General features: G+C 49.7%; 2 protein-coding genes, 1 long non-coding RNA gene and 1 other non-coding gene across 11 annotated transcripts in view; 2 read left to right on the plus strand and 2 right to left on the minus strand.

Annotated features, from left to right (window-relative positions):
- Positions 1-15,373, plus strand: POGK (pogo transposable element derived with KRAB domain). Of its 7 annotated transcripts, none has more exons than XM_058701740.1 (7): positions 5-281; positions 1,345-1,467; positions 1,720-1,853; positions 7,932-8,058; positions 8,817-8,915; positions 10,189-11,680; positions 13,524-15,373. In XM_058701740.1, exons 2-6 carry the CDS (start codon positions 1,404-1,406, stop codon positions 11,658-11,660), a joined length of 1,896 nt encoding a protein of 631 aa, XP_058557723.1. In that variant the 5' UTR covers positions 5-281; positions 1,345-1,403; the 3' UTR covers positions 11,661-11,680; positions 13,524-15,373. The 7 variants fall into 7 exon arrangements, with proteins under 7 accessions (XP_058557728.1, XP_058557723.1, XP_058557726.1 ...); XM_058701742.1 differs by lacking the exon at positions 5-281 and adding an exon at positions 334-457; XM_058701745.1 differs by lacking the exon at positions 1,345-1,467 and having other exon boundaries at positions 1-281; positions 7,916-8,058.
- Positions 2,805-2,938, plus strand: LOC131496672 (small nucleolar RNA SNORA52). The gene has a single exon (XR_009254609.1). It is a non-coding gene; the product is annotated as a small nucleolar RNA SNORA52 (small nucleolar RNA).
- Positions 4,716-5,492, minus strand: LOC131496296 (uncharacterized). Its single transcript, XR_009254414.1, has 2 exons — positions 5,396-5,492; positions 4,716-5,250 (listed from the first exon to the last, which is right to left on the minus strand). It is a non-coding gene; the product is annotated as an uncharacterized LOC131496296 (long non-coding RNA).
- TADA1 (transcriptional adaptor 1) overlaps positions 11,680-22,103 on the minus strand; it is a 22,847-nt gene continuing 12,423 nt past the window's right edge. Inside the window, exons 6-8 of one of the 2 annotated variants that reach the window (XM_058701748.1) lie at positions 21,794-21,945; positions 19,402-19,564; positions 11,680-12,232 (exon numbers count right to left, since the gene is read on the minus strand). In XM_058701748.1, coding sequence (XP_058557731.1) covers positions 12,053-12,232; positions 19,402-19,564; positions 21,794-21,945 — 495 coding nt within the window. In that variant the 3' untranslated portion in view covers positions 11,680-12,052. Of the gene's footprint in view, positions 12,233-17,507; positions 18,728-19,401; positions 19,565-21,793; positions 21,946-22,103 lie in introns of those variants that run through there. The other variant, XM_058701749.1, reaches the window with a different exon arrangement.

Here is a 22,103-nt window from a genome sequence, read left to right on the forward strand (position 1 = left end):
ACCTGCCGGAAACCGCGCCGGGAGGAGGGTCCGGAGCTGGCGCGGGCGCCGTCTCCCGGCGCCGCCGAGGCCCGCTGACATCAGCCGCGCTCCTCCCCTCTCCTCCCAACACCCTCAGCTCGCGGCCGGACCCTCCTCCTCCCACCACGTGTCCTCCCCGCTCCCTCCCGAGGGGCCGCGCGCACGGGAAGCCGGAGAGGCGGCAGGGATGGCGCTGTGACAGCGGGGCCGGAGCCCTCGGCGTCTCCTCCCGCGGCCCCGGCCCGCGTCCCGGCCGCTCGGTGAGTGCGCGCGGGCGGCGGGCCGGAGGCCCGGGGCGGCGCGGCCCTTCCCGCGGCTCCGGGGCTGCGCGGCGGCGGCAGGGGCGGGGGCGCGAGGCTGCAGCTGCGGCGGCCGCCGTCGCCTTTGTTGCGGGCCCGCCTGGTGGCAGGCGGCGCCGGCTCCGGCCGCCCGGCAGGTGCGCCGGGGACGGGGAGGGGGCCCGGCGGGGAGGCGGGCCGGGGGCGGCGGGAGCCGGGGCCGGCGGGAGCGCTCCCGGCGCGGGGCCGCGGAGAAAGGGAAATGGGACAAGATGGCTGGAGATATCCGAGCGCGCCCGGGGGCGCGGCGGCTGCGGGCGGGGCGCGGGGCCGTGGGCGGGTGGGCGGTGGCGGCGGCGGCCGCGGCCCTGGCCGCGGGCACCTCGCCGCGGGCACCTTTGCTGCGGGGCGGTGCCGCCTCCGCCCCCACCTCCTGCCCGGGAGAGGGCGGGGGAGGCGGCGGCAAGTTTGGGCCCCAGCTCCGGGGATCTGAAGCCTTTTCCGCCCGCCCCTGACCTAGCCTTGCCGTGTTCGCCCGTCCCTTTTGGCAATACCGGAGAAGCACACTGAACTCTGGAAGGATCTTTTCTTTCGAAGCCCGGGAGGATGCGGCCCACAAGATGCACACTCACTCCACACCTAGGAGTTGCCCGCGCCCCTAGAGGGCAGGAGCGCGGCCCTTTGTATTGGCCTACAGCTGGACCCAAGAGAATATTCTTTTCGCCACGGAGGCATTTCCCGGTGGGGGTGGGCCCTAACAGATTTCTGCACCTTCTCGGGTATCCAGGCATACACCTCACTGTGTGTCACTGAGTCTCGGGTTTGGAAAACCTCCTAAGGCAGAATGACTGTTTTCTGAACCGGCTCATGGACAAAATCTTTAGCTTTGGAAAATCCAGGTGATGGGTATTCTGGGCCAGCCAACTTCCAGGTGCTTAACTGGCCTGTAGGGAGAACCCAGTTGAGCAAGTGTCCGGGCTGTGTTCAGACATCTTCATTGGTAAAGCAGCTAACACCCCTCTCCTGCCGCTTATTTCATGTTCAGGTGGCACTGGCTGTGAGAAAGTTCTGCCTTTCAAAGCACTCTTAAAACCTCTCCCAGGAATGTTTACCCACCAGCCCGTTCCGCCCCTGGGTCTCTACAGAACCAGCCTGGTCTCTTCCACAGGTAGCCTTTTTAATATATGAAGGCAGTCAGGTACACTATCTGCCTGCAGCCCGTCTTAACATAATTAATATGCCACCTTCCAGCTTCCTGGTGCTTTTCCTAAAGCCCTTCCTCCCCAGGCCTGACTCTTCCTTCCCTTATTCCAGCCTGAACAGTGCTTGGGGATAAGAGGTTTGCACAGACAGCCCCCATCCCAGGCTTCGGGGAGTTCACACTAGTGCCTGATTTTTCTCAACTGAATCTTGCTTGCAGAGATGGATTCCACAGCCTACACTCTCAATTTGACCCTGAAAGAAGAAGAAGAGGAAGAAGAGATTCAGAGTCGGGAACTGGAGGATGGCCCCACAGATATGCAGAAAGTCCGGATCTGCTCAGAAGGTGGTTGGGTAAGTAGGAAGATGGGTCCACACAGCTGTGAGGAGAGGTCTGGGAGCCAGGCTTGTTTTAAGTCTCCTCAGTCAAGCATAGGAAGTAAAAATAGCCCAGCCCAGCCCGGTATGTTTGCATTCCTGAGAAAACAGTCCTGTGGCTTTAAAAGGCACTGTGAAGAATGGAGCTGGTTATGGGAACAGTCTCTTCAGCCATGTGGCTTATCGTGTCGTTCGGACTGGAAATCTGAGAGGCTTGCCTCTCTCCTGTGCCCCTGAATCCCCTACGTTTTACTTAGTGCCAGGCATGTTGCAGACACCAGCTAAATGTTTGCTGACCTCTGTTAAAGAAAAAATTACTCCGACGCTTGTGAAGACGGTAAGGAAGGTTGGCCGGGACTGTTGAGATGGGTGTCAGGACTCTTGCAGTGGGAGAGAGCTGGGGCTCAACACTGAATACAGTGAGACAAGCAGGGATTTCCAGCCAGGGATCCGGAGTGGGTGAAAAGTTACTAAGAGGAGACCTCAAGAATAGGGGGATTCTTGCTAAAGGCAGACTAGGGTGATCAGCTGTCAAAGGTGGGGGAATCTTTCTAAGGTAAAGTAAAGCAGGATTCTTGCTAAAACTGGGCCGGGCAGGCTGAGGACAGGAGGGGAGCCCCCGTGGAGGCCTGGTAGGGAAGAGGGCCCAGAGGAACGTCACTGAAGTTTGGGAAGAAGAGAGTCTTTTACACCCACTGCTGGCTGAAGGGAACCTTTTTAAATAAGACTTGGGGCACTGAGCTGACAGGAGGAGAGCTTCAGTCGGTTCTGTGTGAGGACGTCTTGTGATAGCACACACAGGAGAGCGGCATTATCAGCCTGCCCGAATCGAGGGATTGGGGTGGTAGGCAGCAGAGAATATGGAACGTATCCAAACAGAAGCGTGTGATAGAATTAGAGTAAATTTATAAAAATATAAATACAGCGTGGCCCATCCTAATCCCCGCCAGTCTGCCTGGGGCCTGCCAGGTTTTGCTCGTGCGCCAGAGAGCTGTAGAAGCCTCTCCCAGAAAAGTGAACAGGCTTCAGCGCGCCTGTGCCCGGGCCACTTCTGGACACCCTGGGGGTGGGGGTGGGGGTGGGGGGGTGAGTGATGTAAGTGCAAGAGACATTTATCCTTACAATCGTGTATAATTATCCACAGTACATCCCGGACATCATGACATTTAGGCATGAATGGTAAAAACTTTAAATATGCAACAAGTTGCATTCCTTTTCTCCGGCGAGTCCTGTGTATGAACATTATCAGTATCCATTCTATTCCTTTGTCTTCAGTAGGAGATTGGTATTCATAGAAACATGGCTCTCCCAAATGTCCGGTCCAGCTCCCCTCCCACACAAGAGAACTGGGGAGCAGAGAGGTTATCTACTTTGCCCCAGAGTTACACATGTACGCTGACATGTGTTCTTAAAAAAATAAATGTCTCTCAAGCTGGACCCTTAAAAGCAGTGCATTTTACTGTATGTGTGTCATACCTCGATGAAACACAGTACACCACCAGGCTCTGGGTTTTCAGTCTGGCTCTGTAGGCTGCACTGCCATTTTCTTTTTGTGTTCTCTGCTCACCCCCACCGCCTCTCTAGTTCTGATCCTCGCAGCTGGGGAGACCTTCGAGGACAGGAGTCAGTCCCACTTAGCCTGCAGCAAGACCTCAAGGCAGTAGAAACCCTGGGCTTTAAGGCTAAATTGGCCAACCCAGAACCTCTAGATAGCATGGAGAACCTTGGAAAATGGGTGCAGTAAAGGTGGACGTTTAAGTGTTGTCGGAACAGTGAGAAGGGAGCAAGGCGAAGGCCATTCTTAGCTGGGAAGGAAGGAGGTCGCTGGAAGAGGGGGGCTGGTTTTTGCGGCCTCCAGGCAGTCTGCCCCCTGTCCGCGGTTATCGAGCACAGCGGTGGTGTTAAGGCAAGATCCCTAGTCTGGAGTTGCCAGTCTCGCAAGGAAGGTGGGGAGGTGAACATAATTCATAGTACAATATTCAGAGTGCAGTGGGTGAAGTCAGCTCAAGAGCAGGGTCTCATTCAGCTGGAGAAGTCAAGAGGCTTTGTTCAGGGGGCAAGCACGGACCCGGTCTTAAGCAGTGGGCAGGTTGGCTCCCAGGCCCGTTTCCCTCCTGGGGACATTTGGCAATATCTGGAGACATTTTTGGCTCTTGTGATTTGGGTGGGGGTTGGGGAGTGGGAGATCCTACTAGGCATCTCCTGGGGAGAGGCCACGGACACTGCTAAACATCTCCAATGCATAGGACAGCCCTCGTGACAAAGAATTATCTGGCCCAAAATGTCCGTAGTGCTGATGTTGAGAAACCCTGTTCTAGGGCATTGAACTAGGGAAAGAAAAGAAATGAATCTGTTCCTTAAATATGTATTGTGGTTGTAGAGAATTGTGTTAGGGTGATCAATAAAAGCCTTTCCAACATAAGAACTATGCTATATATTAGGATAATATTCCACAGGAGAATTGGAATAGAAATAGAGTTTCAAGTAGAGAAAAAGAGGAATGTACCCTGAACTGAGTCTCGTTCATAAGTGGCACTGGCCAAGGGAGGAGAGAGGGCTTGCACTCCAGACACAGGGAAAGCAGGAACAGAAGCACCCGAGAGGAACGCTCCTGTGCAGACTTGGAACAGCTCCCGGAGCTGGAAGCAGAGAAGGTGAGAGAAGTAGGGCAGGCCCCGGGGCCGGCCAGCCAGAGGGCGTGGTGAGCAGTGCTGAGGGGTGTAGTTCTCTCCCCAGGAGCTCTGCGGGACAGGTCCCTTGCCCATCTCTCTTGCGAGGGCCAAGGCTCACTACAGTCTGCGTGCTAAGTGGCCTGCTGAAAAAGTCTGGGCTTTGGAGTCAGACTATTTATTTATTTATTATTTATTTCACGTTTACTCATTTTCGAGAGACAGAGTATGAGTCGGGGAGGGACAGAGACAGGGAGATACAGGATCCGAAGCAGGCTCCAGGCTCTGAGCTGTCAGCACAGAGCCTGATGCGGGGGCTTGAACTCACGAACCGCAAGATCATGACCTGAGCCCAAGTTGGACGCTTAGCCAACTGAGCCACCCAGGCGCCCCTGGAGTCAGACTTTCTGACTCTGTGACTGTGGCCAAGTCATTTAGCAGCTGTTTCCTCACCCATAGAAGTGGGGTAGTGATTCCCATTTCTTTATTATTACTTCAAGGATTCAATAAGATAATTATTTCAGCACGCAAGAGGGAGTGCCCCATGCAGATGCTCTCTCGTGCACTGGTAACAGCCGTCTGCTCTGAGACCTTCGTTACACAGCTTCGCCAGCGTGCGGCTGTGCGGGGTGTAGGTACTTCCTGACAGTTCCCCTTGGAGATGGGCTCTGGAATGCCCACTTGCCGGCAGAGCAGGGCAGTACCTGCAGGCCGAAGGAAGAACACCTGTCTGATGCATCCTGGGTCTTCTGAGGGAAGGGAGGAGGACAGGGACGGAGGGTCCCTACCTGTGAGGCCAAGAAAGGGCCTCCCGACTCCGGAGTTTTGCCCGGGGCAGGCCCTGTTTACCTTCCGCTGTGCTCAGCCGGATAAAAAGCCTCTGTGGAGAGAGGAGGCCTGCGCCACGGGGCCTGGCTGAAGGCTCGCTCACTTCTCACAGAGGGTTGCTGTGAGGAGAATTTCTAAGCCACTGGACTGTGCGTCTTGGAGTATAATGTGGGCTTGTTTGAAGATCCTCTGTGGCTCAGCCGTAAATATGAGGACGTGAATCTGGCACCAGTCGCCCTCCAGCCACCTTACAACTTCGGGGCTCCTGAGATTTTTACCAGGCCTAGGATGTTTTACTTCTGTGAGTGTCAGTAGCCCCTCTGAAATGACCGGCGTAGCCAGTCCTGTGTCCCGTTTTATCAGCAAAGGGAAAGGGACTATAAATAGGTATGGCCTGGATCTGGAATTTCCTAGGGAGAGAAAAGGCCAAAAGGAGAGTTGTTCAAAAGGCTGGGAAGTGAGAAGGGGTGGGGTGGAAAATTCCTGGCTGACAGGCTTTCCAGATTGATGAAGGTCTGAGGAAAGCCTGGAGATTCATCCCTTTTTACCTCCTAGTATTTCGCACTTACTCCAAAGAGGAAGCTTGGTTTCGTAAGAGACTAAATTTAAGGAGTATTTGAAACTATTCTAAGTGGAACAAGAGAAAGGAAATTTGGATATCGTTTGCTTAAATCTTTTATTCAAATATACATTTTGGGGGCACCTGGGTGGCTCAGTCGGTTAAACTCTTGGTTTCGGCTCAGGTCGTGGTCTTGTGGTTTGTGAGTTCGAGCCCTGCCTCGGACTCTGTGCTGATGGCGAGGAGCCTGCTTGGGATTCTCTCTCTCTCCCTCTCTCTCTGCCCCTCCCCTGCTCACACTGTTTCTGGCTCTCTCTAAATAAATAAATAAACTTAAAAAATACTTTCTTAAGTGATTACTATCTACAAGAAGTGTCCTAAGTTTAGGGAGATGGAATAAACATAGGTTTTGCCCTCAATGAGCTTGAATTCTACTGTAAGAAGCAGACAAGTAAACCAAGAGAATACTGCGTTGTGATAAGTGCCACGGTAGTGTGGAGCCCAGGGTGCCACAGGGATGTGTAGCGGGTGCACAACCCACGTCAGGGTGAGCTTCCCAGGGAATGGCACATCTGGGCTAAGTCTTGGAAGACAGGTCGGTGGGTGTCAGCCAAGCCAAGAATGGGGAGGACCTCTGAGGCAGTGGGAGAGCCATGTGGGGGGGACGCGAAAGGTAAAAGAATGGTTTGCTCAGGAAACAGCAAGCGCTGAGAACCACTGAGCACGGAGGTAGGGGAGAGTGAAGGGCTGGTCACCAGGGAGACCATTTTGCTCTTTGTAGGAGCTAGAGCCTTGAACTCAGACAGTGCTAGGTCCCCATCTCAACCCTGCCATTTGTTGGCTGTGTGACTTACAGTAGCAACAAGGCCTCTCTGAGCCCGTTTCCTCCTTGGTGAAATGAGGTTGTTGGGGAAAACAGATGAAGCAGACACAGCCTTTCCTGGGAAGTGCTCCCTACTTGTAGAGTGCTGTGAGTGGGAAGGGAGGATATGGACTTGGGGAATAAGGAGAAAGTCCAGTGTGTCCAAATGACTGATGGCTGGACACCTGAAGAAGCTACACGCTGTGCAGATGCTAATTTCCTAAGCTGGTGAAAAAACAGTCTCATGATCACCCAGGCTCTGGATTCGGCCTTGGGGAATAGCTTTGAAAGCAGTAATCCTGAAACCCCGGCCCAGTGATTTCTTACCACCGAGTATGATGAACTTTGGAGTGGGATTTTTAACGACTGAAAGAAACGACATGGCAAAAAGAAGAGCAGAGTCGAGTAAACAGGAGGAGGTTGGTTTGGGTGGCCCGGCCCCTCCCACAGGGGTGGGGGGAGCGGGGTCAGTGGGGAGAGGGAAGGAGAGCTGCCTTTGTCCTTGGCCGAAGGTCTAGGCATCGAAGCAGCTCGTTTGCTCTGCTGTTTCATTACATAAATTTAAGCTCTAATTAGCTCTTCTCTCCTCCTACTCTTGCTCTTGCAGATTGGAAAAGGCAGGATGAGGCCCCCTCTCTCACTGGCTCCTCCCTGGGCTTTGGGTTCTGAGTCAAATGCTAGAGCTGGTACCCCAGGAAATGGAGAACGGTGCCCAGGAGCTGCCCCCCCCCCGCCCCCATGCCGGGCCAGGGATCTGTGACTTGGGGGAGGGCAGGGGGGTGGCTGGGTGTGTGTATTTTGGTGGGGGAACTGCCTCAGGGTGTTGACTTGGGAGCAGTTGCTCCTGAATCTGGAGCCGGGGCTGAGCCCAGATCGGCTGGCCCTGCAGCGTGTGTCCCGATCTGGCGATCGCTGCTGGGGAGTTTTCTTCTCAGGGTGCTGCTCTCCTCCTCTGTGAACCGAGGCGGTAAGCGACCGTACGCAGGGCGTGCGGGACCTGTGCTGTGTCCTTGTTTTGCCTCCACTGGCCTGGTGAGTGTGGATGGACCGTGTCCCCCGGTCAGAGCCCCTCCCCTGCGAGATGACGGTGTGCGAGTCTGTGTCTGCTTATGCCTATCAGTTGTTCCCTGTTCCAGGTGCCGGCCCTGTTCGATGAGGTGGCCATATATTTTTCCGATGAGGAGTGGGAAGTTTTGACGGAGCAACAAAAGGCCCTCTACCGGGAAGTCATGAGGATGAATTATGAAACTGTCCTGTCCCTGGGTAAAGCTTTGTTTTTTCTTTGTCTCCTGGAAGCTCTGAGCCCAGAGAATTGTTTCCGTGTCTCTTCTCTGGTGTCTCCAACATCCCTTTCTCCTGAACTTGGACTCTGTCCCCTCAGTGCCTGTGCCCATTTGATTTCCTGTTTTTGACTTCGGCAGGATATAAATATCGTGTCCTTCTACTCAGCAACTTGCGCCAGCTCTCAGAGCCATCCTCACTCAACCGAGGCATTCGCGTCAAAAAAAAAAAAAGACCTAACCTAAGAAATGCCACCACAGATCTGGGCCTGTGTTTCATATGTTCCTCAGGAGGGAAGGCGGACTTCATTGTTACCCCGTCAGCCTCAGACGCCTGGGAACTCAGCCCCAAAGAATCCTCGTTCCCCTCCCGGCATTGATGATCCGTATCATTAGAATGTAACCAGCTGGAGGGACTTCCTAGTTTCTCATCTAGGTACCAGAAGGTTCAATAGGTCAGGGACTGCATCCTGCTAAATGAAGTTGTTTTTGTTGTTGCTAGCACCAGCCCTCATCAGCAGAGATCCCTAAATTCCCTTGGACAGACTTCTTTCCTATCATGTTTTTTCTTTCGTTACCCCTCAGCCCTTTCCCCCTGGCTTTTGTAAACCTCCACATGGAGAGAGTGTGTGTGTGTGTCGGGGTGGGGGAGGGATTCCTCAAGTAGCATAAAGTACTGATTTTGGCAGGGCTCCAAGGCAGGAACACACAGCTATTACCTGTTTTATTTCCTATAAACAGAATTCCCATTCCCTAAGCCAGACATGATCACTCGGTTGGAAGGTGACGAGGAGTCTCAGAATTCCGATGAATGGCAGCTCCAAGGAGGAACCTTGGCAGGTACTACAATGAAATCACCCCAGCATCCATCCAGTGGGAGCATTGTGAACCTGGACTTTAAGTTTCCATGTACCTCGTGTGGGGTGTTTAAGAGTTGAGGCAAGGTTATGAGGCAGAAAGATGACGGGCTTTGGATGTTCAAAATCTTTCTAGTGCTGTGTGACTTCAGGCCACTTCATTCACCTCTCTGAGCCTCCATTTCTTCCTCCGTCAGCAGTGGGTAATAAGTCTCAATGTGCATCCTTGTACGCGCATGAAGTAAATTGAAGTCTGTATGGCGTTTGGTCCTGTGCACATGCTGGGTGGAGGAGGCCACCTCAGTAGCGCACCATATACGTTTGAAGACTAAGGAAAGTAATGCGACAAAGCACCTGGCCGGGGCGATTTACCCTGGTTTCTTGTCCATCTCTTCTTGGATAGAAAAAGCAAGAGCAGCTGTAGTACATGTGTGAGTAGGTACGTCTGAGAAGCACATGGCCCTTTATCAACAACATAGTTAGGATAACAGTTGGCTAAATACAGCTTCTAAGCAGCCGATGATTTTATTCACCTTCTCCCTATAGGGAAGAGTTTGAAATGGCATATTTCGTTGATTCTAAGACATGTTTCCCCCGCCCACCACATTAACATCTCTGAAACTCCTCTTAAAATTGATGGCATTTTTTTTTTTTTTTTTTTTTTCTTTTCCCATGGTGTATCTTACAACTGATGGCATCTTAGTTTGGGTGAGACACGCTATCTTCCCAAGTCCTGTTCAGTTTCTGCGACCACTTTGTAAATACAGAAGTTCTGACATTGGTGTGAGGGGACGAAGTATGCTTTTGCTATAGATTTTCTTGGCGTAAGGGACGTGAGCCAGGCCATCCCTTTAGCAGTGCATCTAAATTCTGGACCTACTGTATGGGTTACATTTGGCTTCTCACGCCCACAAAAACCGTTTTGACCAAAGCGTGGCCCACAAAATGATCGTGTGATCCCAGTTTGGGACCTGTGTTCAAGTCCCAGCTCTGGCACTTCGTGGCTCAGCTCCCTTGATGTATTACTTCACTTCTGTAGCTCCACCTGCAAAGAAGGAGTAGCGATACACAGGTATTGTGGGAAGTAGGTGTGGCGATCCGTAGGACTTAGGGGAACGTCATCTGTTACTAAAGGGCCTCCTTTGGGTGAACCTCAGATTAAGGTATTCTTAGCGTTTTGACCCAGGAAATCGGAATAGGCCAGGAGGCATTTTTCTTACTGTCGTTATGTCCGCCCCTCCCTGTTTGTCTCCTAGAAAATGAAGAGACTGACGTCAAGCCCCCGGACTGGGCGGGTCCGATGAGCGCCACCCCCCACTTTCCTCAGCCACAGCACCTGGATGGCTTTGGCCTCCGCCTGCCTCGGGACCTCACGGAGCTGCCCGAGTGGAGTGAGGGGTACCCGTTCTACATGGCCATGGGCTTCCCGGGGTACGACCTCTCTGCGGACGATATTGCCGGGAAGTTTCAGTTCAGCAGGGGCATGCGGCGCAGTTACGACGCGGGGTTCAAGCTCATGGTGGTGGAATATGCTGAGAGCACCAACAACTGCCAGGCTGCCAAGCAGTTTGGAGTGCTGGAAAAGAACGTTCGGGACTGGCGCAAAGTGAAGCCGCAGCTGCAGAACGCCCACGCCATGCGGCGGGCGTTCCGCGGCCCCAAGAACGGGCGCTTTGCCCTGGTGGACCAGCGCGTGGCCGAGTACGTCAGGTACATGCAGGCCAAAGGGGACCCTATCACCAGGGAGGCCATGCAGCTGAAAGCCCTCGAGATCGCCCAGGAAATGAACATTCCGGAGAAGGGGTTCAAAGCCAGCTTGGGTTGGTGTCGAAGAATGATGCGAAGGTATGACTTGTCCCTGCGGCATAAGGTGCCGGTGCCCCAGCAGCTGCCCGAAGACCTGACGGAGAAGCTCGTCACCTACCAGCGGAGCGTGCTGGCCCTGCGCAGGGCGCACGACTACCAGGTGGCGCAGATGGGGAATGCCGACGAGACGCCCATTTGTCTAGAGGTGCCCTCGCGGGTGACCGTGGACAACCAGGGCGAGAAGCCCGTCTTGGTCAAGACGCCGGGCAGGGAGAAGCTGAAAATCACGGCGATGCTGGGTGTCTTGGCAGACGGGAGGAAGCTGCCCCCGTACATCATCTTGAGGGGCACGTACATCCCCCCCGGGAAGTTCCCCAGCGGGATGGAGATCCGCTGCCACCGGTACGGGTGGATGACGGAGGACTTGATGCAGGACTGGTTGGAAGTGGTGTGGCGTCGGAGGACCGGCGCGGCGCCCAAGCAGCGAGGGATGCTGATCCTGAACGGCTTCCGCGGCCACGCCACGGATTCCGTGAAGAGCTCCATGGAGAGCATGAACACCGACATGGTCATCATCCCCGGAGGCCTGACCTCGCAGCTGCAGGTGCTGGACGTGGTGGTCTACAAGCCGCTCAATGACAGCGTCCGGGCCCAGTACTCTAACTGGCTCTTGGCCGGGAACCTGGCGCTGAGCCCCACCGGGAACGCCAAGAAGCCGCCCCTGGGCCTCTTCCTGGAGTGGGTCATGGTCGCGTGGAACAGCATCTCCAGCGAATCCATCGTCCAGGGCTTCAAGAAGTGCCACATCTCCAGCAATCTGGAAGACGAAGACGACGTCCTGTGGGAGATCGAGAGCGAGCTGCCGGGAGGAGGGGAGGGACCCAGAGAATGCGATACCGAGAGCGCGCCAGAGGGCAACTGACCGCTGAGGGGAGAGCCCAGGTAACCCGCAGGCACACGCACACGCCCCGCACCTTCACGGACAGGCCTGTTCGTGTTCCGCGGACACCTTCCCCCTTGCCGTGATTTTCTGTGCCTTCGAGAACTCTCAAGCCTGGGCTGCCGTACCACGGATCAGAGGCCGTCAGCTCTCCTTGAGGTCCAAGTGCCGTTGCCTGGCTTACTTTGTGGGTGTTTGCTCTGAGGCCTGGCCCTCCCCACAAGGAGTGAGCTGCCAGAACACTGAATCTGAGGGCTGTCATGTTCAAATTATTTGGGCCTGAAGGAGCGTGGTCTGTCTGACGTTGCTCAGTCCGCAAAGAATTTGGTCTGAAGAGCCAGCTTTTTCCTTCCCCTTATAAATCCCGGGGAACGTCAGGGCCGGGGTGTGTATCTGACACGCTTGGAGCGGCTGTGCTCCCTTCCGCTGGCCTCCGGGGCCGGCCGGCGGTACGGGGAGAGCACCGGGCGCTGGGGCCTCCGCGCCCAGACTTCGCGTGGTCTGCTCGGGAGCCCACTTGGCACAGAAAAACGATAGCGTAGGTCTGCTTCTCCCTAGGAATTCAAAAGAGTTTTTAAACATTATCTTATTCTCATAATGACCTTCACATGGGTGGTGGGAGCAATTGCAGTAATTGCTTGTCCACTGATGTCCGAAAGGATATATTTCTAAATTGAATCTCGGCACCAAAAAAAAAAAAAAAAGAAAAGAAAAAGAAAGAAAGAAAGAAAAGAAAACAGGGCACATAGCTAAGACTACCGTGAATAAGGTCTGAGGACTGAGAGCAAAAGGTCTGGAATTTTCAGAGTTGACTATAGAAGGGCAGCTTCAAGAGGAAGTGGGGGACGGGGACTAACAGCTCTAGTGGATGTGAACTTAACACGTACCACCCCCCCCAGCACACACACCTTGGGGGAGAACAGCCAGCCAGGCACAGCGGGAAACCTACAGAAGGAGCAAGCAATTCATTTCACCCTCTTGCTCTCATTTCCCCTGTCAATTAATTTTTTTCCCTAGACACAACGTTTAGTATGAAGAAGGTCATTCCTTCCTTTACAGAGGCCCTAAAACCGTCTTGACGTGTCTTCTTCCTTTTACAGCGTAACTAAGGGGTCCCATCCTAGTTGCTTTTTCCCCCAAAGGAAATGCTAACCGAAATCTTTCACCTCACTCCTTGCTGTACCAGTGCAAGAGGGACGTAGGTCTCCTTCCCTGCCCTCAAATCAAATTGTACTCATACTGCCGAACCCCGCTGTGATTCTGGGACCCCTCGTATAACGGTGGAGTCAAGGAGGAGTTCTCAGTGTTAAAATTCGAATCACCAAAATTGCTTTTTCTGTCCCTCTCATGTCCCCTACCCTTCCCCTCCATGAATTCAGCCTTTTTCTGCTAACCGTGGTCAAACTTTGAATTCTAGCGAGTTGTTAATCCTTGTCTTATTTTACTTTTTGTTTTTTTCCCTCTCCTTGTTAAACGTTTCTGTGCATTTTTTTTTTTTTTTTTTTTTTAATTTTCTGAGCTCTTTGCTACCAGAAGAGGAAAGGGAAAAGACAGGGAGAGGCTGCAGCTGTGAAGATAGGCATTTACGTCCGATATCAACCATGACCTTCTGCCCATCCTGACCACTGGTTCTCTGTTCAGCTGCCCTTTTGTGAACTGAGGAAGTGATAGAAGCAGTTAGGGACTCTCAGCAAACAGGAGATTTAATAGTGGACAGATGGGCATAAAACTGGTTCTCCTCCTCTATTTGGAAATCTGACTAATGGAATAATCATGTTTGTTAAAATGTATACGATTTCTAAAATCCAAGGGTTAATTCACACTTAGGTTCTCTCTGTTTTCCAGCAATTGGAACTGTTTGAAACAGGTGAGAGGAAAATCCTCAAGAAGATTCCTCAAAGTGTGGACGCACAGGGAGCAGCAGAAGGCCGGGGGGGCTGGAACAACCCCATGTCTGGACTGTGCACCCTGTCCTGTGACATAGCCCACCCCCGCCCCACATCCACGTTGTCAGAAAAGTCTAGGACCCTTGATTTCAGCAGAGACATGATTAGGGAAGAAACTGCTTCTGCCCCATTTTTTGTTTTAGAGATTAATCCATGTGTCCATCAAAAGAAACCTGTAAATACGAATGAACAAAGGTATTTGTTCCTGGAGAAGAGACCGTTTGTTCAACACCAACAGGAGACTCCTATGGGCCCAATTCCACTGATGTCCTCTCTGTGGCAAAAACCTCAAGTAAATGTCTTCTTTTGCCTTTAAAAATGCTTCCAAGAGTAGAACCTGTCCCCGCACAGGTCAAGACTGCAAAGAAGGCTTTGTAGAAATGAGTCCCATACGTACACCTGCTACTTACACATTTCCTCTTTTGGAAAAATGAGATACTAGTGATAACATTCAGGCATACTGGCCTGGTGCCAGCAGATGGCTTTTCCACAGACGAACTAGGTTAGAGTAGAAGATACAGGTTAGGAAACTATGCTGTTTTATTTCTCTTCCCAATCTCGTTGGCAGCTAGAATTTTTGAGGGTCTTTGGTGGCCCTCTGTGTCATATTTAATGATGGGGCAGCAGTTAGTATACAAGCTCTTCTGTTTCTCAGGCTGCCTGCAGAAGAAGTCACTATAAATTATCTGCTATCTCCATGGTACAAGGCTCATTGACTCATCGGATACTTGTTGGTTTCTTTAATATTTTGATCACAAGGGTATGAGAGGACGTGGGCCTTTAGCCACAGCTGTTGCAAGACTTCTAATCTCCTTCTGCCCTGCAGGAATAGATGGGAGGTCTTTGAATTTTTACATTCTAGTAATTTGCATTCCCACCTAAGTTGAGTGTTACGAAAACATTCCGAGCTATCTATGCCACAAAAAAATATGCCAGGACCTTCTGGACAAAGCCATTGCCAGAAATGTCATTCCAATGTCTGATCTGAATAACAGGCTACCATAACCACTTTTCCTTCTGGTAGACTCTGCTCATTTATATACTATACTGTTCTTGGCATCCTGAAACACCTATTTCTACTCAGGTACTCATTTTCCTATTAGTGACTCACCTTTGTCATTTGTTTAAAACCAGTTTTCCTCCAAGGTAGGAAACTTCACTTAGTTTCTGGTATATCTGAATAACTGAATATTGGAATTGTTCCCCATTTGCTTCCACCTGTACTGTATTATTTGTTGTCTCAAATGGCATCTAAATACAGCTATTTTCCATTCCAGAAGTTTCCATTCCCTCCACTTCCACTTAATTTATCCTCCACTACCCTGGTCCCTGGCCCTTTCCTCTTTATGTCCTGTTTTACTTGCTTTGGGAGCCTAAATGATTTTATAAGATCTAATTTTGGGTTCTTGCATTGGAGCCATAGTTTTCTTGCAGAGAAGAGTAGAAAATGGGTTCAACTCCTATTTCATTCCACCAACATCTTCTTGAGTCTCATCATCAGCTGATAGATGATGCCTTACAGGTTGCATAGCACTGGAACTTTCCTAGAGTAATGGCTCTACTGTCAGGGTTTTTCTGGGCTCATTCTTCCACTGACTTAATTATGATCTATGCTTAACAGAGTCCCAGTACAACTATTTTGCAGAATGGCTATTACCCTAGAATTACTATAGCACATATTGAGACATAGTTGTACTCCCCGGTAGATAGAAAATTGACCCCAACAATAAACTTTGATAATAAAGACAATAGGCTATGGTGCTTCTATTTATTATTTACCTTTAGCATTGTGAAAGGTCACATTTCAAACTATCTTTTATGCTATATTCTCCATTCAGTCTGGGGTGTATGTATGGAATATCCTTGAATCAAAAAAGTGTCTGTTCATGGGATCGCAATATAAATGTTGGTGTCTGAAGACAGGGAAGAAAAATGATAACGTGGTTTTAAACTCAAAAGTCCAGGGGTGGGGAGTTGGAGGGAGGCCTGGCATAAATAGCTTTTTTCCTCATTCAGTCATGTTTCAGATGTTCTTGGGGATGGTACACTAACCAAATCCCGTGAAGGAAATCCATAAAGGGATATTAATCTTAAATGGGTGAAGACATGCTAGCAAGTTGAGGAGCAGATCAGAAAACGTAGTTTTCACAAATTTCTTTAAAAATGAAAGCATGAAGAACCTACCTGCCCTTTCCTGGTGTGCTTTTAGTTAAATTACTCCTGACAATCTACCATGCCCATAGATTCAATTAAATAAGTAGTGGTCTACTCTCTAAGAAGTCTCCAGACTTTTTTCCTTTTTTAAGCCACCAGAATCAAGTGCTGACCCAATCTTGGCCACAGCATTTAAGTCTGACCCCTAAAACCAAGCTTCCTTACCCTTACTCTACATCCTGGAGGCATTTTGGCAGGAGCCAAAAAATGTGAGGGAACACAGGCATTTATCTAATGGTCAAAGAGTAATCCTTTAGAAGTTTGTGAGGTCCAATCGGGAACCTCAGGCAATGGTGGGGTGTTGGGGGGTGCGTGCCGAGGAACGTGTGCTTGGTTGATCACAGCAGAGGGTGTTCAAGGTTATAAGAATGCGTGCTAAGCCAGCACTCTGGGTAGAAAGTAAGGTGGGCATTGTCAAACCTGGTTTTGCAGTGATAACACCTATATATGAAAGATAATTACTGAAACTCCTGCAGGAAAAATAAGCTTTATTCTAAGTACTTCTGAAATTATCTGGTTTCTTTTTAAAAAAAATTTTTTTTCAACATTTATTTATTATTGAGAGACAGAGAGACACAGAGCGTGAGCAGGAGAGGGGCAGAGAGAGAGGGAGACACAGAATCCGAAGCTGGCTCCAGGCTCTGAGCTGTCAGCCCAGAGCCCGACGCGGGGCTCAAACTCACAAACTGCGAGATCATGACCTGAGCTGAAGTCGGTCGCTTAACCAACTGAGCCACCCAGGTGCCCCTGAAATTATCTGGTTTCTAACAGCGTTTTCCTCATTGACAGTTATGTTTCTAAATGCTTGGGAATAAGCAGTCACAATTTCACTCAGGATCCCACAGTTGGCAACACTGCTGGAGTGGAAGCTAGCCTTTGGCGGGACAGAGGTGTTCAAATCTTTCAAATCCTAAGTATCCCTCTACCTTCAACCCCATCTTTCCACTTTACAAAATGATTCTTAAGGAAAACTGGCACAGAAAGCAGATTTTCACGTAGGCCGGAAACACGAGGCAAAGGGAGTCCTCTGGCATCCTGTGGTCCCACCAGAGTAGGTGACTGTAGAGGTGAAAGCCAGGGCCGCCCATGGACACTGCCATTGCAATGGGCGGCAGGACGTGGCTGAGGCTCCCAGCTGCCTCCCCACGGAAGGACTCCATGAAATTTAACACATACTTCGCATTAAGTTCCCGGCATATGGATGGCTCAAAACAAAACCACTACATTCAGCTAGGTATCAGTCCAAATTCTTCTAAACCTGAAAATTATCTAAAAAAGGACTTTTCAGACTTGTGCCGAAAACTGAAACTAAGCTGTTTATTTATTTTTTTTCTTTTTGTCTACACATTCCAAAAGGAAAGAAATGACATGATCTCAAGGTTTGTGGGTTCAAGCCCTGTGTCGGGCTCTGTGCTGCCAGTACAGAACCTGCTTAGGATTCTCTCTCTTCTCCTCCCCTGCTCCTGCTCTCTCTCAAACTTTAAAAAAAAAAAAAGAAAGAAAGAAAAGCAAGCAATGACATACCTAAGTTGGAACCTGTTTTTTAATCTTTCTCATCTAGTACATTCCTCTAAAAGTCTGCTAAGATCTCCTAAAGCAGGGCTTTTCATACTTCAGTGGAACGCAGTATTCCTTATACGTTTACTTTAGTAAACACAGGAAAGGGAAGTTTTCTCCCAAAAGGTTTATTTGTCACATTTAAAGTACAAAATCAAATAGATCCAAATATTGAACCATGTATACATATCTACACATCTATTACTTAGGCCTACACAACCCATCTGTACATTCTAATATAGTCACCAACACCTTCTCTTTAGTAAAAAGCATCACCTCTAAAAAAACAAACTTTATTATTAGTAACACTGCCAGATGTAAATTATGTTCACTTTATCATCTGAAAGACGAACAGATACTTCATAGGAATTAGGGAGTTTCTAAGTATAAATCCAGTATGTTTACGTGGGCTTCTTAAAATATATTCTATAGGAATAATCAACAGGTGAAACTACCAATAAAAGTCTTTGGGCGTATTAACTGTAAAAGAAACTTAAGTTCTCAGAAGAAACTTTATAAGGTCAATTACATTCCGGAGGTTTTATTTTGGCTTTTAACGCAAAGAAAGGACTTTATTTTGTCTAACAGCACAGTATTTCTAAGTCCTATTTTCTATGGAGTTGTAATGAATTTTTAGGGAGCTACCCAAATCTGTTAAAAAATTAAACCGGTCACTAAAGGAGGTATATGATTTTTAACACTGTGTAGGTTATTTCAACCAAAATGCGAGAGCACAGTTCTTCAGGAGAAAGGCAGAAATTTTAGGCTTGCCAGATACAGAGTATATGCTGTCACTGAACACACAGATGTCCTGCTGATCACGGGGACTAAATTATAACGGCTTCTTTGTTCTAGGATGTCATCTACCTCACATGCAGACCCAAGGATACTAAGCCTCAGATGCCTAAAAACATCATTCCCGGCACAGACTTTTTCTCAGCGCTCACTCCCATAACTGGGAACACATACAGACATACAGAGATATGGGTCATTATCAAAGTCAGATTTGTATGAATGGCTTCACAGTAGCAACGCAGAAGGTACTCAGTGCCCCATTTCCACAGGAAAGGCTATATTTACACCACACACTTCAGTCTTGAAATGTGGACCCCCCAAAACATTCAATTCTCAATAACCAACGAATTTGCTGAGGCTCCCCTACCCTCAAGTCACCCTAGTTCAGCAGAGCGAAAGCCCCTCCTTGGCTGCGAGGCGCTGGCGGTGGACTTTGTCTTGCTGCAGCTCTTCGTGATTTGGATGCCAGAGTTTTGTGATGATCCTTTCAATGTTGAGAGCGTATACGGTGTGTGTAGGAATGACTTCCCTGTGTACCTGCGATTAAAACAGTAGCGTGCCTCCAGTTACGCTTCGGTATATTCCTCTTCCCGACACGCACAATTAAAAAGTAAGGTTTATATCAACGAAACACTCACACACAAACCGCTAAGCTACAAGCCAGAGCCTAATGAAGCTCCAACTAGGAAACAAGAAAACAAAGAAATGACAAGCTTCTGAAATAGGAGCGGGAACAAGAGGATTTTTTTTTCCCCTTTTCTTTTTCACTGGGCAAGTGGGGGCTGGGAGAGGTAAGTTAGGAAGGAGGTGTGGGCCCCGGATTTGAAAAATGAGGGTAGTACTAATGGCTTGAATAACAAACAATAGGGGCACCTGGGTGGCTCAGTGGGTTAAGTGTCCGGCTCTTGATTTCGGCTCAGGTCACGATCTCATAGTTCTGCGGGTCTGAGCCCCACGTTGGGGCTTGGGCATCTCTCTCTCCCCCAACTCCCACACTTGCTCTCATGTACAATGTCTCTCTCTCTCTCTCTCTCTCTCTCTCAAAATAAGTAAAGTGACTTAAAAAAGATAAATAACAAACAATAAAAACTGAAAGCCAAAAAGCCAAAGAAGAGGAAAAGCTACTGAATATCTTTGTATCTTTGCAAACTTAAAGAAACTCTGAACCTATCCATAAATCTAGGTAAACCTTAAGGAGCAGAGAGTTTTACCTGCAAAGCTTCAAAAAGGTCATACATGTTGACTGGAGGCAAAGCTGCAGGCAGAGTGTCCCCAGAGCATGCCAGCAGGAGGGCGGCCTGCTGCTCGGCGTCATCAGGGGGCGGGTGAGAGGCCGGGTTATGACCCGCACAAGGAGCAGAAAAGGCTGGAGGACTGAAAACAAAGTATTTTCAAAACATTCCCAGTAACTATGAACGAGACAAGCGGATAACGAAAATAGGAATGGGCTTTTAATACATCTTGCAAAAATATCTTAAAAATAATTAAAAACCCAATTAGAAATTACTTTTTAGCTAGTATATTACATGAGTGGCCTGTAATTTTAATTTTTAAAGGCAGCCCATCTGGCAGGCTGGAAACAAAATGTAGAACAACTAAATTTACACTCCTCTCCCCACAATGTTGAAATATTTATTAAGCTCAGGATGCTGGGCCAAAATTGTTTCCTGCCCTTCACATGCTTCTAGTCGGGAGCGGGGGAGAAAAAACACCTTAATTAAAGGAGAATGAAACTGAAAAACCGACTTGGGAGAGGAAGATACATGTAACTGGAGACAACAGGATTGAAAAACTACATGCAAGAAGACACAGTGCAGAGTAAGCAACAGGCAAAAATGGAGGATGAAGAAAATCCAAATCTTGCCAGTTTCCCAAAACAGGACCCAGATACAGTATCAGCGGGGAAGTCGGGCATAATTGTTGTGTCCCGAGACAGCAGGAGATGACCTATACAGTTTCGAAGAACACCCAGAAGGTAAAACAACAGTGAGGAGGCAGCTCAGACGAACGCACAGGCGGGTAGAAGCGTGGGGGTGAGCACCGGACAAAGGCGGCCCTGTTGGGCCAACAAGCAGTGACGGGGAGCCAGTCGCCCTCCAGGGGCAGGCCGGTGGCGAGGGGGCAAGCTCGGGAGGCCTCGCAGGCTCACAGACGCTGCTCTCAGCATTCACCCACTTTGTCGGTTGGGTTTTTCTTCTAGAAAAGGAGGACTTACAAATGAGAACAAATACTCCCACACAGACATGCCTGAATGAGACTGAGAATAGAAATCTTCACATTTGACGATCTAAATATAAATAGTGAACCTAATTTAAGATGGCGCTCTTCGGGACGCCTGGGTGGCTCAGTCGGCTAAGCATCCGACTCTTGGTTTCAGCTCAGGTCACGATCTCATGGTTTGGGAGTTCGAGCCCCTGTGCCAAGGCTCTGCGCTGTCAGTGTGGAGTCTGCTTGGGATTCTGTCTCTCTCCCTCTTGCTCCCTCTCTCTGCCTGCTTCCCTGCTCACGCTCTCCCTCGCCCTCTCTCAAAATAAATAAATAAACTTAAAAAAAAAAAAAAAAAAAAAAAGAGGATGCTCCTCAAAACGGGCCTTGTGAGCCACCTCAAGGTTTTCAGCCATGAAGTAGGCACTGGTACAACCCCTTTCCATGTGGTGTCAACACTCTTGGCCGTGTCCAACTCTCTTCTTTCTCTTCTTGGTTTTCCCACCCTACACTCTTTCCTACCACACCTCCTCCCTTCCTTTCTTGTTAGTTCTTCGCTACCATCACCCCCACCAGGTTCCGGGTCACACTTTTCTCTCTGAACTTGTACCTCCCTGTCATCTCCCTCACCAACCAGCTAACGAGCGCTCCAAGAAATCCAGTCACTTCAGTTACCACAAAGAACATTACATCACTGCTTTTTCTTTCCCAAAGGCTTAAAATTTGGACTACATTACTTGCAGGGAAGGCAGAAAGGAAGTAGAGGGCTGAAAACAGACAACACACGGATGAAAAGAAAGGTAATCCAGGTCATCTCGCAAAGCGAAGACTGAGGACATTAGAAGTCCTGGGAGACCCTCCGTGGAACGTGGACGGAGGAAGCCCAGAGACGGGGGCAGGGACCAGGCTGCACACCAGCATGCCAAGAACAACCTGATGACACCCAACACAGGCCACTCTCTCAAGGCAGAGCTACGGAACCTGGAGGAACACCTCCCACCCCTCCTCCCGCCATCAAGATACCCAACCCTGACCCAACAATCATAGGCCGTGCTTCTGACTGAAAGCAGGCCCGCTTCCACCACCAAGCAGGTGCTGCCCCTTACGAGCCCTCAGAACTCCTCACCTCGGGGAACCGCTCCAATCCACCCGAGAAAGTGGGCCCGGGGCGCTTGCATAACCACATGCGGCAGCCAAACTCTGTGCCCTCACTTGTGACAAGCGATACCAAAGTAATTCACTAGTTATCGTGCAATGATGCAACTTAAAATAAAACTGCGCTGCTCTCAAAGGTACCTTAGACTGACAGAAACACAATTATTTAACAGCGGTCTAACACCTAATAGTAGTGTACCAGCTAGAGAGGATGGATGCAAAACCACAAGAAACTTCATATACCTTTCTATTAAGCTGTTGTAAGCTACTACGCTATTCTTCAGGTATGGCTGTGGGGTTACGTTACTACCAAAGGCATATTTAAAATGACCGTCACGTAACCGATAAGCTTTCCTTCTCGACACAACTGATGTCAATATATCTTTAAGGTGATTCTGTAGAAACAAAGAAAAGAAAAAGAACATGAACTCCTGTTTAAGAGCAAATCATAAAACTTCCATTGACCAAAAAATGTCTCCTAGCATTTAGCGGATGGAGATAGAGACAGGCTAACATGTGGTGGAACCAAAGTTCACCAAAAGGCCACAGAACC

The sequence above is a fragment of the Neofelis nebulosa genome, chromosome 15 (genome assembly GCF_028018385.1).
Source record: "Neofelis nebulosa isolate mNeoNeb1 chromosome 15, mNeoNeb1.pri, whole genome shotgun sequence".
NCBI lineage: Eukaryota > Metazoa > Chordata > Mammalia > Carnivora > Felidae > Neofelis > Neofelis nebulosa.

Bases quoted from the DNA above. Each gene is read 5' to 3' on its own strand.
- POGK (XM_058701740.1), top strand. From the start codon at position 1,404: ATGTTTACCCACCAGCCCGTTCCGCCCCTGGGTCTCTACAGAACCAGC. The intron at 1,468-1,719 runs GTAGCCTTTTTA...TCTTGCTTGCAG, and splicing joins CAGCCTGGTCTCTTCCACAG to AGATGGATTCCACAGCCTAC. The intron at 1,854-7,931 runs GTAAGTAGGAAG...TCCCTGTTCCAG, and splicing joins TCTGCTCAGAAGGTGGTTGG to GTGCCGGCCCTGTTCGATGA.